The sequence below is a fragment of the Pan paniscus genome, chromosome 10 (assembly GCF_029289425.2).
Source record: "Pan paniscus chromosome 10, NHGRI_mPanPan1-v2.0_pri, whole genome shotgun sequence".
In the NCBI taxonomy this organism is placed as follows: domain Eukaryota; kingdom Metazoa; phylum Chordata; class Mammalia; order Primates; family Hominidae; genus Pan; species Pan paniscus.
In genome coordinates, this window is record NC_073259.2 from 13,919,434 (window position 1) to 13,935,635 (window position 16,202).

At 51.5% G+C, this 16,202-nt stretch overlaps 1 protein-coding gene across 1 annotated transcript in view; it reads right to left on the minus strand.

The window, feature by feature from the left end:
* Positions 1–14,983, minus strand: part of LOC117974825 (translation initiation factor IF-2) — a 91,108-nt gene extending 76,125 nt beyond the window's left edge. Inside the window, 1 exon segment of the mRNA XM_055095423.2 lies at positions 14,503–14,983. Within this exon segment, the coding sequence (XP_054951398.2) occupies positions 14,503–14,839 (337 nt within the window). The 5' untranslated portion in view covers positions 14,840–14,983.
* Between the last annotated feature and the right edge of the window lie 1,219 nt (positions 14,984–16,202).

Here is a 16,202-nt window from a genome sequence, read left to right on the forward strand (position 1 = left end):
CTTTATTGACTAGGAAAGTCAAAACTGGCATTGACAACTAATGCAAATTATAGCTATAACTAACAGAAGATGTTGAGTGATGAGAGCTGGGCAACCAATAATCAATAACTTGGCTGTGTCATGTTGCTGCCATGCTGGACAGGTAGAGCCACGGGTTCCTTAATCCCTCCATCACATTGAGGATGCTTATCAAGATTTCCCCAACCATGGGGACAGGGATGTTATCAAATACTTGCAGTTCACCCCAAAAGGCTCACCCTCTTCATTCCACCTGCACATGACCTTCAGCTCAAAGACATTTCCAGTCCTCCAGGTCAGCCCTTCTTCCAGCCTTTGAATTAACCCTGATGACTGCCTGCCCATTAGGTATCTTCACCTTTCATCACACAGCCTTTTCCAAGGCTTTCCTTCAGTCCAGCCCTCACTAAACGCTGGAACTGTTGTTGACAAAATCCAGAACAAGATGGCTGGGGGATACAGGTGGGAAGGAGGCTGTCGTAGTGGGGAAAAATTCTAAGCAATCTCGAACACAGAAAAGAAACTGAACAGGTAAGAGAGAGGCAGTAAAGAGAAGAAGTGTGAATTTTGCATAACTGAAGCTGAAGAAGATCGGGGGGCATGGCAGACCACAAGATAAATATGATATAGACTCCTTTTTAAAAAAGTATAAACACCCACCCTTTCCTACTGACAACTGTGCTTCAAATATTGTTAAGGTCTTTACTAAAGGCGAGTCAGAAAAACGGGGTATTTTATGCAATACAGTAAGAAGGCCCATAGGCAAGCATGTTCCTGACACCACCTTCTAGGATAACCCCTGGGATTCTGGTTATGCCAGTCCTAAAGTTGTCTCTCACTCCTGCTGTTGGAGAACTACCATGAGAAAAGAACCATAGTGAAGTGGTTAAGAGTGTGCACCCAGCGACCAGCCAGATGGCTTCAAACCATCACCATCTAATACTGAGCAAGTTACATAATGTTCCTGAGCCTCAACTTTCTCACCTGTAAAATGAGTATGCCGTCATTCATTAATCAAATTCTAGGTAAGCATATACTAAACACCAGAGACACAAATGAGAATCAGGAACAGGCACGGCCCTGGCCCTCACGGTGACCACAGTCTTGAAGCGGAAGGATGACACGCACAGAAATAGGAAGCCGTAGCTGAGCTCATGACACCTGGTGTCATGAAAGCAGATAACAGGGGGTTGCTGTGACTGAGTCAGTGTGGTCAGGCGTCCCTGAGGATGTAGTGACTCCACTGTCAGATGAGACCGTGACCAGGTGAACAGGTAGGGAGAGGGAAAATCTTTCCAGGCAGAAAGAGCAGGATGTGCAAAGGCCCTGTGGCAGGAAAAGAGCAAAGGAAGTGCAAGAGCCTGAAAGAGGCCAGAGAGAAGTGAACATGTGGATAATCCCATCACCCACCTCATACAGGACTTGCAAGAAATTGAGACAATGTCTGTAACAGATTCTGCAATGACTAAATAGAAACTATCTCCTAAAAGCACAGGACGAAGCTCCTTGGTGGTATTTCCCATGTGAGGCTGCCATGGACTCAGAGGCCAAGTTCAACCTGCCTGTAGACAACCTCCAAGCCAGCTGGACACACTTACAGCCTCAGGATCAGGATAACCAGGACAGAGTCCTGGATGCTTGAAGTCATGATAAGTATCCAGAATGACACAGAATTCCAGCCAGTCATGGTGGTTCACACCTGTAATCCCAGCACTTTGGGAGGCCGAGGCAGATCACCTGAGGTCAGGAGTTCGAGACCAGCCTGGCCAACACGGTGAAACTCCCTCTCTACTTAAAATACAAAAAAATTAGCCGGGTATGGTTGTGGGTGCCTGTAGTCCCAGCTACTCAGGAGGCTGAGGCAGGAGAATCGCTTGAACCCGGGAGGCAGAGACTGCAGTGAACCGAGATTGCACCATTGCACTCCAGCCTGGGCAGCAAAAGTGAATCTCCGTCTCAAAAAAGGAAGAAAAAAAAAAGAATGACACAGAATTTGCTAAAGGGGGAGAAACAGCTTTCTTCCAAACCTGGGCCTGGTTTCTACAGAAAGTCTTTCAGATGAAAATTAAGCAGCTCTTTGCAAGCAGCTCTTTGCAAGCACCTCAGAGAAGAACCCCTCACCCTGATGAATCAGGCACACGGGCGGATGCAAGACAATTGGCTGCGTGCATGTGAACAAGCCTGTGGTGGAAATGCAGTGCTTTATTAGTTTGGGGTGGTTTAATCACCAGGAGGGAGAAGCTTCTAAAGCAGCATTCAGAGGTAGCTGTTGCCTGGGTTTTCTGGAAGGGGGAGGCGGTGAGGATGAGGGCTTCCATTTCATCTGCAGGCCCCTTGCAGAAGGAGCTGGGGAAAGCTTTGCAGCCATCTGCACACTGTTTGCCATCTTGTCTGGCTGGGCAGCCGAGCTCCAGATGGGGCGGATGGGATAGCTCTTGCCACAGTATTTGGAGAGAGATGGCAGGGAAGTCAGCCCCCATGAAGAAGACAGGAGCACACAGGTGCTGGACAGTGCTGCCCAGGCCCCTGGGCTGAAGTGTCCAACCCCACAGCCTCTACGTGCCACTAAAGCAGCCCGAGAGGATCATCTCTGTCCATCTCCATCCTGGCACCTACAGACACTTGGAGAGAGTCCTTCACATGGGAACTCACAAATGCACACTGATAACCCCCACATGGAACTCTCATACGTAGCAAGTGAAAAGACAGGATGCCAGTTTAACTTGAATTTCAGGTAAACAACAAATCATTTTTTAGGGTAAGCAGGTCCCAAATATTGCATGGGATATATTTGCACCAAAAAAAAAGTTAATGAGAAATTCAGGTTTAGTTGGACTTCCTGTATTTTAACTGGCAAGCCTAACCCCGCGTAAACACAACCTCCAGCTTGAAACTCACAGAGAAGCCACGGCCGTGCTCACACACGTGCACAAACCCATAAGCCTTACAGAGTCAAGGGCTGTGATGAGGGTCCCCACCCTTGCACACTTCCCTGTCCTCTGTCTGGGCTCAGAGTAAACAGAGGGTCACCTGGCATCCACGTCTAAGCTGGGCTTGGAGGTGTCCTAAAGAAGCAGGATGCTGACCTGCACTTCCCCACCTCAGCCAGGGCTGCAGCCAGGCCTAGCTTCCAGTCTCGGGCCTAGAACACACAGCACAGCCCCAGACCTTGGCAAGAAGGCTTCATCTCAAGGGCCACTGGTCCAGGACCTATTAGAAGCCCCACTTCTTTCCTCTGTTTCTGCTGCCATTGCCCCAGTCTCTGACCCTGACACTCAATCACTCTATAAACACAGCAGGTACTAGGGGTGGCTCTGGGCTCGGCACTAAAGACAATGCCCCTGGTAAAGCCACAGTCTAGCAATGACAGTCAACCACGTATCAGCAACAGCCCTGCCCCACACGTGCTGACTGCGCACAAGGCCGGCGCTGTGAACGTGCTCTCAACAGTGATCTCACTGAACCCTCATGGCAGCTCTAGGATGCAGACAGTAGCATCACATTATCCCCATTTTACTTTTGAGGAAACTGAGGCCTGAAGAAGGCAAATGCAGGCCTCGAGATTTGCAGTAACATTGCCAGGAGTGTTTGAGAAAGCAAACTTCTCCAGAGTGAGGCAGTCTGCCAGAGCTCAGAAGCCAGAGTCCCTGTTAGCAGGGGCTGGGGGGACTGTGGGGTGAGGGCAGACAAGCAGGTAGGGGCTGGACCCCCCAGGACACCAGGGTGCAGACTGGTGTGAGTAAAAGAAAGAGAAGCGGCCGTGCCATCATCTGCAGGAGATGATGTCTACAGAGGACAGTACCATGTGAGCCCTTGGGGAGCCGGATGACTGGATGGAATTTTACACAGGATCAAATTAAGCACAGATCCCCCTCTGACCTAGACAGCCCACCTCCAGGAACATCCCACAGAAATGCAGACACAGAGCACCAAGTGATGTGTGTGAGGAAATTCATCAGAACACCGTCTGTGATTGGGAAAAGGCAGAAACCATCCAAAGACGTATCGGTGCAGGGCTGGTTAAATGAAGCATGGTGCATCCACACGTCAGAATAACTGCTGGGAGAAGAAGGTGGTACCCAGGTTCCAACGTGAGACAATGTCAAAGACATGCTGCCTGAAAACCAGGCTTTCCAAAGAATAAATACAGCATTATTCCATTTTTACTTTTTAAAAAAGGTTACAATAAACACTTATGTGCAAATACATGTGCTTGCGTGCACAGAGGAAAAAGGTGTGGACAGGAACAGAAAACCAAACTCTGCGGGTTCTCACTCATAAGTGGGAGTTGAACAATGAGAACACATGGACACAGGGAGGGGAACATCACACACCGGGGCCTGTCGGGGGTGGGGGACAAGGGGTGGGAGAACGTTAGGACAAATACCTAATGCATGCAGGGCTTAAAACATAGATGACAGGTTGATAGGTGCAGCAAACCACCATGGCACATGTATATCTATGTAACAAACCTGCACATTCTGCACATGTATCTCAGAACGTAGAATAAAAAATAAAAAGAAATCAAAGAAAAAGGTGTGGAGAGGTATACCCCAACCCTTCCCAGTGTTACCTCTGAGAAGCAAGATCAAGAAAAGCAAGTCGAGAGGATGTTTTGTTTTTTGCTTTCTATATAATTTTTTTTTTTTTTGGAAACATAGTCTTGCTCTATTGCCCAGTCTGGAGTCCAGGGACACAATCTCGGCTCACTGCAACCTCCCGCTCACTGCAACCTCCTCCTCACTGCAACCTTCTCCTTACTGCAACCTGCTCCTCACTGCAACTTGCTCCTTCTGGGATACAGTGATTCTCTTGCCTCAGCCTCCCAAATAACTAAGATTACAGGTGCGCACCACGAAGCCCGGCTAACTTTTGTATATTTTGTAGAGACAGGGTTTCACTATTTTGGCCAAGCTGGTCTCGAACTCCTGGCCCACCCGCCTTGGCCTCCAAAAGTGCTGGGATTACAGGTGTGAGCCACCACGCCTGGCCTGCATTGCTTGAATTCTCAGACCACATGGACCCTCTCATCTGGTCCTATTGCAAGAGTCCAAGGCAGGAAAGGCAGAAGGCAGGGGGTTACCCCCCCATCAGGACAACATAGAACAGAGTCAAAAAAGAAAAACATGAATGGATCAGTGAAGAGGGCCGTGCACATGCCCTCTCAGGCACCTACACCTTGTAACTTAAGCCGACAAGCTTTCAAGCCACAGAGTCTTCCTTCCTAGAGACTAGCAAGGACACAACCCCTGGCCAGTCCCCTCCAGGAGGATGGCCTGAGGGATAAGGTGGGGGGCACAGTCAGGGGTGGCAGGAGGAAAGGGGGACATGAAGCCAAGGAACCCAGGGCACCCCATGCTTCCTGAAGGCCACTAGAACAGGGTGCCCCACAGAGCCCCTGTGTACCTGTTTCCACAACAGCCTGAACACAAGGAAAAGGAAAACAAGGAAAATACACAAAGCCCAGCCTCACCTGGAGCAGGTTAAATAAAGGTGTGTGACTTCATGTCCTTTGGAATTGGAAATCCAAGCTTCCTCTTCTGTGCCTTTAAGGTCCTGGCTGCTGTGCCACAGCTCCCTTCTCTTCCCTCCTCCTCTTGTCCTGACTTTTTTTTTTTTTTGAGATGGAATCTTGCTCTGTTGCCCAGGCTGGAGTACAGTGGCACAATCTCAGCTCACTGCAACCTCCACCTTCGGGGTTCAAGCAATTCTCGTGGCTCAGCTTCCCGAGTAGCTGGTATTATAGGTGTCACCATGTCCGGCTAATTATTGTATTTTTAGTAGAGACAGGTTTTCACCATGTTGGCCAGGCTAGTCTCAAAGTCCTGGCCTCAGGCGATCCGCCCACCTCGGCTTCTCAAAGTGCTGGGATTACAGGTGCGAGCCACCATGCCTGGCCCTCTTGTCCTAACTCTGCCATCTCTTTGCAGTCTCCCCTGAGCAGCTTTTCCTGGGCCCGCCCTGCCCCCCTCCAGAGCTGCACTCTCAAACCACCCCCCAATGCCCCCTGGCCCTGGCTCCTGCCCCGGGGCTCTGATCCTCAGCTGGTGAGGTCTAGAGGGTCAGAGGGAGCCAGACTCCCTAGAGAAGCTAAGGCAGGAGCCCTGTGCTGGGCTGTGGGTGACCTGCCCCCTTCCAGCTGGGGCCAAATAGAAGGGGGAAAGGCTGCCCCCAGAATACAGGGCTCTCAGAGGCCCTGGGGATCTGTGCTGGCAGTCAGGACTGTCACCTCAGTGCAGTTGCCTGCAAGGAGGGCTGTGCAGGAAGCTGCATGTTGCTCAGAGAACAAAAAAAGGAAATTAAATGCACCATCTTGTTATTAGCAAGAGCTTTTGAGACAGACACTTAAATATGCATGCCCAGACAGTATAAAACTTGGGGGAAATGCTAATTTCAGTAACACCACTTCTTGTGCTTGCAGAAACCATTCTTTTATCTCCCTTCCTAGGAATTTGGGGGCTCCATCCCTCAGAGTGGCAGTGCCAAGACAGCCGGCCTCACTGGGTTTTGTAAGCTGTGCAAGGGGAGATCCATCTTAGGAAAATGTTAGCACAGGGCAACAAGTTGCCATTTCCTCCCTCCTTTCTCTTCCCCATACAAAAATCAGAAAGCACACTAGCCCAGTGCCCAGCCACAGTGGTGAGGAAACCCCACTCAAAACCCTGGGTTGTGCCCCTGATGCCAAAGACCTGCAAAATTGAGACTCACCTGCTGCAACCCTAGCCCAGACTTGCGTACATTTCAGCGGTGGCTGGACTCATGGCCGCCTGGGACGTCAGGGTGGTACAAAGTCCTCTTAATCTAAGACTGTCGGGGTACAAAGATAAGCATTATTTTCCCTTTTCTTGAGAGCCAGATGGTAAATAGTTCAGCTTTGCAGGCCACAGGTCTCTGTCCCAACTATTCAACTCTCCATTGTAGCAGGAAAGCAGCCACAGACAATATGGACTGAAATGGGTGTGACTGTGTTCCAATAAAACTTTATTTGTGTGAACAGGCAGGGGGCTGGTTGTGGCGTGTGGGCTACAGCCTGCCTCCTCTGCTGCAGCGTGATCTCCAAGGACCCATCCATCTTGGAGACCAGCAGCTGGCACACAGGAGCTGCTCAGATACTTGAAGGAGGAATGGAGAAGGGAAGCAGCCCCCAGTGTGCAGACGTGAGGGTCTCCCAGCAGCACCATCCTTTGCCATCTCATGCCAAGGGACAAAGCCAGAGCAGGGCTCTCCACCAGGGCTGGGCTCTCCTCCAAGGAAATGTGATAACAAGACAGAAAGCACTGTGGAAGGATAGGGGCTTTGGAGTCCCACAAACCACAGTTTGCAAGACCAGGAGCATCCTGCACTTCCTTGCACACATCCTGGGTGGGTGCTGGAGCATCTAGACTGAGAGTGAATCTTCTCCCCCTCCTCCCCCAACTGGCCTCCATTACACTTCCAGCAACAATGTAGTGTACGTACACAAAGGAATACTATTCAGCCTTCAAAAAGAAGGAAATCCTGCCATTTGAGAAAACATGGATGAGCCTGGAGGATATTATGTTAAGTGAAATAAGCCAGGCACAAAACGACAAATACCACATGATTTCACTTATATGTGAAATCTAAAAAAGTTGAACTCGGCCAGGCATGGTGGCTCATGCCTGTAATCCCAGCACTTTGGGAGGCTGAGGCTGGCAGATTGCTTGAGCCCAGGAATTCGAGACCAGCCTGCATAACATAGCAAGACCCCATCTCTACAAAAAAAATACGAAAATTAGTGGAGCGTGGTGGTGCATGCCTGTACTCCCAGATACTCAGGAGGCCGAGGTGGGAGGATTGATTGAGCTTGGGAAGTCAAGGCTGCAGTGAGCCAAGATCACACCCCTGCACTACAGCCTGGGCAATAGAATGAGATTGTCTCAAAAAAAAAAAAATGAAAAAGAAAAAAGTTGAATTCACAGAAGCAGAGTAGAATGATGGTTGCCAGGGTGGGGGAGTGGGCAGATGCCAAAGGACAGAGAATGTCATTTTTAGAGAGGAAGAATAAGTTCAGGATATCCATGGGACAACATGGTACCTATAGTTAATAACAACATATCATACACCTGGAAATCACTAAGAGAGTAGATTTTTTAAGTGTTCTCACCATAAAAAAATAAGTCTGGGAGGTGATATGTTATTTAGCTTGATCTAGCCATTTTGTAATGTATACATACTTCAATCTCATCATGTTGTACCCTCTTCTACATAATTTTTGTCAGTTCAATAAATTCAACAGCTCCAAAACACAAGACATTCTTTTTACAAAATAATTATTAAAATTAAAATTCAGACTTCTATTTTATTTATTTATTTATTTTTGAAACAGGGTCTCGCTCTGTCACCCAGGCTGGCTGAAGTGCATTGGTGCGATCTCGGCTGACTGCAACCTCTGTCTCCCAGGTTCAAATGATTCTCCTGCCTCAGCCTCCCAAGCAGCTGGGATTACAGGTGTGTGCCATCACACCTGGCTAATTTCTGTATTTTTAGTAGAGACAGTTCTGCCATGTTGGCCAGGCTGGTCTCGAACCCCTGACCTTAGGTGATCCGCCAGCCTCGACCTACCAAAGTGCTGGGATTACAGGTGTGAGCCACTGCGCCTGGACAGAATATAAAAGATTGTTTAATTCAACTAAAACATTAAAACATAGATTATTTCTATAAGTGGTAATTGTTCTAACATGTTTTGGTCAAAATAGTCTCCTTACTCATCCACAATTAAATGGTTAATTGACATTTGATTGGATTTTGATAAAGTTTTCAAATCATGATTGACTTTTCCAATGTACAGTAAAATGTGTTTGAAAATATTTCATAAAAATTAATATTGAAAAATGGTCAGGCATGGTGGCTCATGCCTGTAATCCCAGCACTTTGGGAGGCCAAGGTGGGCCGATCACTTGAGGTCAGGAGTTTGAAAGCAGCCTGGCCAAACCTCATCTCCACTAAAAATACAAAAGTTAGTCGGGCATGGTGGCGCGCACCTGCATTCCCAGCTACTTGGGAGGCTGAGGGAGGAGAATCCTTTGAACCTGGGAGGTGGGTTCCCCAGGCTTAGAGCAAAACCCCCATCTTGTCCGTCTCCACTCTCATCCCAGGCAATCATGGTCATTTCCACAGCCTCAACCACTGTCTACCTGGGATGCGTCCCAAGCCCAAGTCTCCAGCCCAAACCTGCCTTTCTAGCCCCAGACCCATCTGTCCTGGCACAGGTTGCCCCCTGGGTCCCAAGCAACCTCAGCCAATGAGTCCAAAGTCAACTTCCTGTCCTTGCCTGACACTGTCAGCCCTGAGATCAGACTTGACCATTCACCTCCAGTACCTGATAGGTCCGTCAGTCCTTTGGAACATATCCCACGAACATTCCCCAAACCAGGCACCGGACTCCACACATCAACACCGTCATGTGAGTCACCAGCATCCCTGGCAGGGACCCCTGTCCCAGCCTTCAACTCATCTCCTTCCTGTCCCTTGAGTTCTGTGTCACATTCCAGAGGCCACAAGAAGAAAATTGATAACCTTAATGAAATTAAAAGAATTGAGAAGACATTTCCCTATGGTCCAAAGTCTTTCCAACTAAGAAACACATATCAAGATCCGGCCTGCCAACCCTGCGGTTAAATGTTCCTGAAATAATTAAAGCCCAGGGCAACACAGCCCGCACTCCACAAGTACACCCAGCACAGTAAGACTTGCTTTTCTGGAGGGGCTTGAAATGTCCAGTGTGTACCCTGCCCCTCTCTGTCGTAGCTAACAGGAATGTGCTTCATGTCTTCTTCCTGCTCAAAGGACCGTCCACCAACCTGCGCAGGCAGCACTTTCGGCCCGGGGAGGGATGCGAGAACTTCCCACCATTTCCCACTTACGCACTGCATTCCTCAGGAGCCTGCCTCACAAATTACAAGAGCGCCACGGCAGACACACGACGTTCCAGTGGGTGGCCATGTCTTCATGTCAGCTTGAAAGATCGTCACCAGGGAAATATCTATATCTCGGCAGAGAGAGCTTCAGCCTATGTAGTCCAGCTGTGCTCAAATGGAAATCCAGAAACCCAGATGTTGGTCCAAACACCGTGTCTCGGACAGCCAGCTCTGCAGGTCCCCAGCGTGGGAGAGAACTGGGTAGGCCAACTACCTTGCCTGCCCACATCCCTGCTTCCTGGAATCCTGGACGCTGAGAACCAGGGGGATGTGGTGGGGAACAGGCAAGTCTTGTGCAGAAAGCCAACATGCCACCCAAATCCACTCTGCAGTCTAGGTGGGTGATATTCTGGTCTGCACCACACCAGTGCATGAGGGAATGGAGGATGGAGTCTAGACAAGCCAAATGTAAAAAGATATTGCCCAAGTATTTTGTGCTTTCCCTGTGTTACAATGCTATGCCCAGCCCAGCGTGGTGGCTCACACCTGTGATCTCAGCACCTTGGGAGGCCGAGGCAGGCGGATCACCTTAGGTCAGGAGTTTGAGACCAGCCTGGCCAACATGGTGAAACCCCATCGCTACTAAAAATACAAAAATTAGCCAGGTGTGTTGGTGGGCACCTGTAATCCCACCTACTCAGGGGGCTGAGGCATGAGAATCACTTGAGCCCAGGAGGTGGAGGTTGCAGTGAGCAGAGATCATGCCACTGCACTCTAGCCTGGGCAACAGAGTAAGACTCCATCTTCAAAAGACATAAAAATAAATAAATGTTATGCCCAGCATTTTCCATGTACTCTCTTATTATCTCAGTAAATCCCATATAACCTTCCTATAAAAGCGTATCTCATTTATCTCCATTTTATAGATGAGAAAACTGAGGCCCGTGGAGTAGTATTAATTTTCCAAGACCGCATTGCTCATAAAGGGTACAGCAGGGACCCAAGCTCGACACTCTCACCCTCAAACATTTCCACAAGTGTAGACCAATGGCTCTCAACTGGGGTGGTTTTGCTCACGTACCACTCCCTTGCTCCATGGCATTTGAAACCGTCTGGAGACATCTGGGGTAGCCATAGCTGGGAGGGTAGAATGGCACCTAGAGGATGGAGACCAGAGACGCTGCTAACCATCCTACAATACACAGGACAGCCCCCCCCCCACCACCACGAATGGTCTCACCCCAAGTGTTGTGACTGTGGCAAAGCTGAGAAACCCAGGTTTCTCCTCAGCAAGAAGGAAAATACCTGCAACGTGGATGCGCCTCTACTGGAGCCCCAGGCTGACGATAACCTTCCTGATCTGGTTTCAACCCTGAATGCTTTTACCTGGTGCGTCCATCAGGGATTTCAGGGACTCCAGTGAGTTATTACCCTCGAATGCTCGGTTCTGCCTGACAACCCAGAAATCCCTGCCGAGGTGCCTGGTCTTCGGGAAGGCTCAGCAAGTGGTTGAGGTTGATAACCAAATACCTAGGAGAGACTTCTCTCCCTCCAGGAAGAGCTGTTGGTCAGACACACCCTGGGATCATTCACAAGCGGTCAATAAAGGCTTGGGGAGGACAAGGTTTTCTAGGCCTTCTCAATGGGATGGGTGTTTATGGATACACAAGAAGCCTGTGAAACTTCTGATATTGGCAGGAAATCAATGCCCCCCACCTTCCACCCCTCCACATCCCCACCATAAACACATGCCCTGCAGCAGTACTTGGCACTCAGGGGCTCCTGGGGTCCCGATTTACCTGCTAAAACATCCTCTAGCCATCACCGAATAAAGCAACCCCTTGCCACCCGACCACAAGATCACAGCCTGGGAGCCACTGCAAGGGACATCCAGTCACGTTAAAACCTCAACCATCCAGAGCACTAAGCCTGGTGATGAGAAAGAAAATTTTATCCTTAAAATCATCTGAATGCCCATGCTGCTTCTTGCAGAGAAAAGTCCAAAATAATCTGCTATTAAAGAACGAGGATGGTTTTGACATTTTTACCAAGCTAATGGTCTACGCAGACAAAATCTCATAAAAGCGCCCTCTGTTCTTCTTGATCCACTCAGACATGACCTGTGAGTGAAGAAACAGGCTCTCCTCCTCAAAGAAATCGCTGCTGATCCTCACACCAGCCTGACACTGCTTCATGGGTTCTTCAAAGAGAGTATTCCCATAGAAACTAAAAAGGAAGAGGAATGTGTCTGATGGGCATTGTGGGCAGCAGTGGGCTTTGGGCCAAATTTTAAGTTTGAAAATCAAGATTTCTTCTTTTCGAGGGGCCGCCGGACTGAGCAGATACAGACACCATGAAAAGAGGGTGCCATGTGCAGATTCAGGAAACAAGGATGGTTTCTGTTCAGTTCCTCCATCATCCTTCAGGTCATGCGATTCCCATTTCCCTCTGTGGACCAAATAATTCAGTGGGGTTTCTGCCTTTTATATATTTCATCATCAACATATCATCCTTTTAGCCTCCAGAAGGCATTTTAACATGAAGATTCTGGTTTAAGACTCTTGTGGGTCTGTCTGTCTCTCTCTTTTCCTTGAAACAGAGTCTCACTTTGTCACCCAGGCTGGAGTGCAGTGGCATGATCACAGCTCACTGCAGCCCGACCTTCCAGGCTCTAGCAATCCTCCCACCTCAGCCTCTCAAGTACTTGGGACTACAGGTACACACCACCATACCTGGCTTTTTTCTTTCTTTTTTTTTTTTTTTTTTGGGTAGATATGAGGCTTCACCATGTTGCCCAGCTGGTCTTAAACTCCTGGGCTCAAGCGATCCTCCCCTTTCAGCCTCTCAAAGTGCTGGGATTATTCGCTTGAGTCACCATGCCCGGCCAAGAACCTTGTCTCTTGTGATGCACCCCAGAACAAAACATCACTGCAAAAACACACCAAGGCCTGAGTTTTAGTCCTAAGTCCCATTTGTCCACCATACACTATGTGCCAGGCACAACGCTAAGTGCTTCTATGGATGAGCATCCCTTAATCTCAGCAGTAACCACCCCAGGCAATGGGGCCTGTTGACAAATCCATTTGCCACTGAAGACAGTAAGGCTCAGAGAGGGTAAGTGGCTTGTGCCATGTCAGCCAGCTAAGGAGGGGCAGAACCAGGATGCAAACCCCAGCCGCCTGGCTCCAGACTCGCGTTCCCAAGGTCCCACTACACTTGGTCACTCCACTGCATTCTGGTATCCTGGTCTTTGGCAGAGTCCACGTAAAAGAAGGAGGTAGAGGGAGTGAGAGCGACTTCATGCAATAAAGTTTCCCGGCGTTACACTGCCATCGTAATTGTGTCCCCGACCAGGACCTCTCCCTTCTCATCCTTTCCGTGATCGGCCCTGGAAAACCTTCCAAAGAACTGTCCTCCTTCTCCCGGGATCTCAGAGAAAATTCGCCTGGGTTCAGTGTCCAGGTGACCCAAGCTCTAAATGCGGTAACGTGCACGGGGAGATGAGGATGTCACCATGAGCAAGCCTCCCAGACAGCATCCAGGAGCAACCCCAAGACTGGGCAGGGGGGACTCTGATGCAGCCCACGGTGAGGAGGGCTGCCCGTGTTGCCTAAATGGGTTCAGAATGAAGGCTGCCCTCTAGCCCATGTGGGGCTCATTAACCACGAATCCAATTATTAAGACAAGCTCAGCTGAGCAAATGGTCAAACATAAAAACATGTGGAAGGAACCAAGAGGTCAAACCCATTATCCATCAAAAACCATCAAGGTGGCGGCCCTCACTGAGGGGTACAGCTCTCCAGTGGGCCCTCATCTGCCCTCCAAACCCATGTGCCTCCTCAGTGGAAGGCCAGCAAAACCACACAGGAAGAGTTGGCGTAGGAAAGCAGAAAGTGAACCCCAGGAGGGCAGGCTGGCCACGGAGCCCCATCCCATACACACAGGCCCGGTGACTCAGGGGCTCACGTGTGCAGGACACCGGGAGCTCACAGGGACAGCGCCCCGGGGGATGCAAGGAACTTTGCCTCTCTGTCCCTCTCTGTAGGGATGGAAAGAGGAGAGCGATTTCTGGGATGGAAGCCATCTGCCTCCTCTCAACTCTCGCTGCCCAACCAGAAAGGGAAGAAAAACAGGAAGATGCGGGACAGGTGAGGAGCTGGGTGAGCGCCGCCAGCCCGCAGCCCAGCAGAGCAGGGCTTGGCCAAGCCTGGCGCCAGGGCTTCCCCCCTACCTCCACCCAGGCCCCTCGCCAGGTGAGAGGCACTCACAGAGTCCCAGACAGATGCCCCAGACAGGATGCTCAGCGCAACCCCCGGCCCTTCCCCTGCTAGGGGCCCCCAGGACGCGGGGCTCCCCCTCCCCTTTTGGCTAGCCGCAGAGTCCAGCGCGTCTCCCGGCCAGGGACGTCGTGGGAGAATCAGGAAGTCGAAGCCACACAGCCGAGAAGGGGCAGCTGGCGTCTCGGAGGCCGTCACGAGCTGTCACTCCGCGCCCGCCGGAGTTGCCGCTCAATTACCAACTTCAACCCAGGGCAGGCCACGGAGCCTCCCGCCGCCCCTACCCTGCGCCCCCGACACTCCCGGACCCCCGCGCCCGCGTCACTTACTCCTCTGCCGTCGCCACCTGTCGGGTGCCGGTCTCCTTCCTGCCCGGCCGCGGCGCGTCCTCCCCGTCCTCGCAGTCCTCGGGCTGTGCGCTTCCCCCTCCAGCAACAGCCGCAGCCTCTTCTCCTCGGGAGGGACGTCGTCCTCCTCCCTCCTGGGCCGGCCATCCCAGCCTCGGGGCTTGCCAGTGGCTTCGGAGCTACGGGAAGGGCTGGCCATGGCTCCGGGGGCTCTGCCTGCACCTGGGGAAGAGGAAGGACCCGGAGCGAGCGGCCTCTCGGCGGAGCTGGGGCGTCTGAGCGCGGGCTCGGTGGGTCCGCGCGGCGCGGAGCTGGGCATCGGGGCCGGCGCGGGCTCTTCCGCGGGCCGCTCGAGGCTCTCTGGCGCCCTCTGCTGGCCGCTCGCGCGCACCGCGGACACGCAGGGCCCTGGCCTGCGCTGCGCTCAACTGCCCCGGCCCAAGCAGTCGCTGTCCCCTGCCTGTGGCCATGCCCGCTCTGGCCAGGCCCTGCACCTCCTCCCCGCCCCAAATAGGTTGCACCCCGATGGACTCCCTGCCCAAGGAGGAGAGAAGAGAAGGGACGCCCCGAGAGGGTGGACATCGGACACAGCCAGCTTGTCTTTGCTCTTACCCTGTGTCTTCCATGATTTGGAGGTGGTGGGAAAACCGAGGCTGCTCAAAACTCGTGGAGAATTCCGCCTGCAGGATGACATGAATGCACCTTCGCATTGCCTACCAACAGATCTTTTTATAGCATCACTGTGGACCAGGCGTGGTGATGGGGGAGGGGATATTGTGGTGAACATGACAAGCATTGCCTTCACCCAGTGGGGCTCAGCGCTGGGTGAGAAGGCATTGAGAATAGACATTGTCAATTGGGCAAAAGGAGGCCAAGAAGAAGTGCTGGGTGCATGGGAACTGAAAAAGACAGGAGGCTCAGCAGGTCTTGGAGCTGGGAGAGGGACAGCAGCAGCGGCTGTTCCAAAGGAAGCAACAGCTGAGAGAGGTCTCAAAGAGTTGTTCTCAGCCCAGTGGAGGGTGCTCAGGCAGAGGGAACAGCGTGTGCAAAAGCCCAGAGGCTGGGAAAGAAGCAGAAAGAGGACTGTGGGGCTGGAGCGTGGTGGGCAAGGTGAGAGAGGTGTGGTGGGCAGACAGATTGCCTGGGACCCAGCCGTGCAGGGGCAGAGGAGATAGGGGATCCTTGCAGGCCCCCAGCCGGGGCTGAGGCACAGAGACAATGCAGGTGGGCAAAGGGAGGAGACGTGGAGAAATATTTTGGAGGCATGCCCTGATGAATGAGCCCAGGATGCACCCTTAGTGTCAGTGTGGAGCTCCTTCCTTGGCTGTGTGATGAGCTGAACTCGGGGGTATTTTCTGGACATTGAGGTGCTACACCAAGAGTCCAGGACAGGCTAAGTGAGCACCAGCAGCTCCCGGCCTACCTCAAAAGCAGGAGAGACAGGGAAGACTGGGGAGGTCGGGGCAGAAGGGGAAGCCAGGAAGGCAGGAGAGGCCAGGGAAGCAGAGGACGCCAGGGAGGCAGTGGAGGCAAGAGAGGATGGGGAGGCTGTGTCCTTTCCATGATTCTGCCCAGGATCCTAGGCCCCTGTACTCCCTGAGCTTCCCCACCCCAAGTGCTGGAACCATGTTGCACAATGTTCTCCCCACTAAGCTCCTGATTGCAGCCCCTACCCTGCTGTT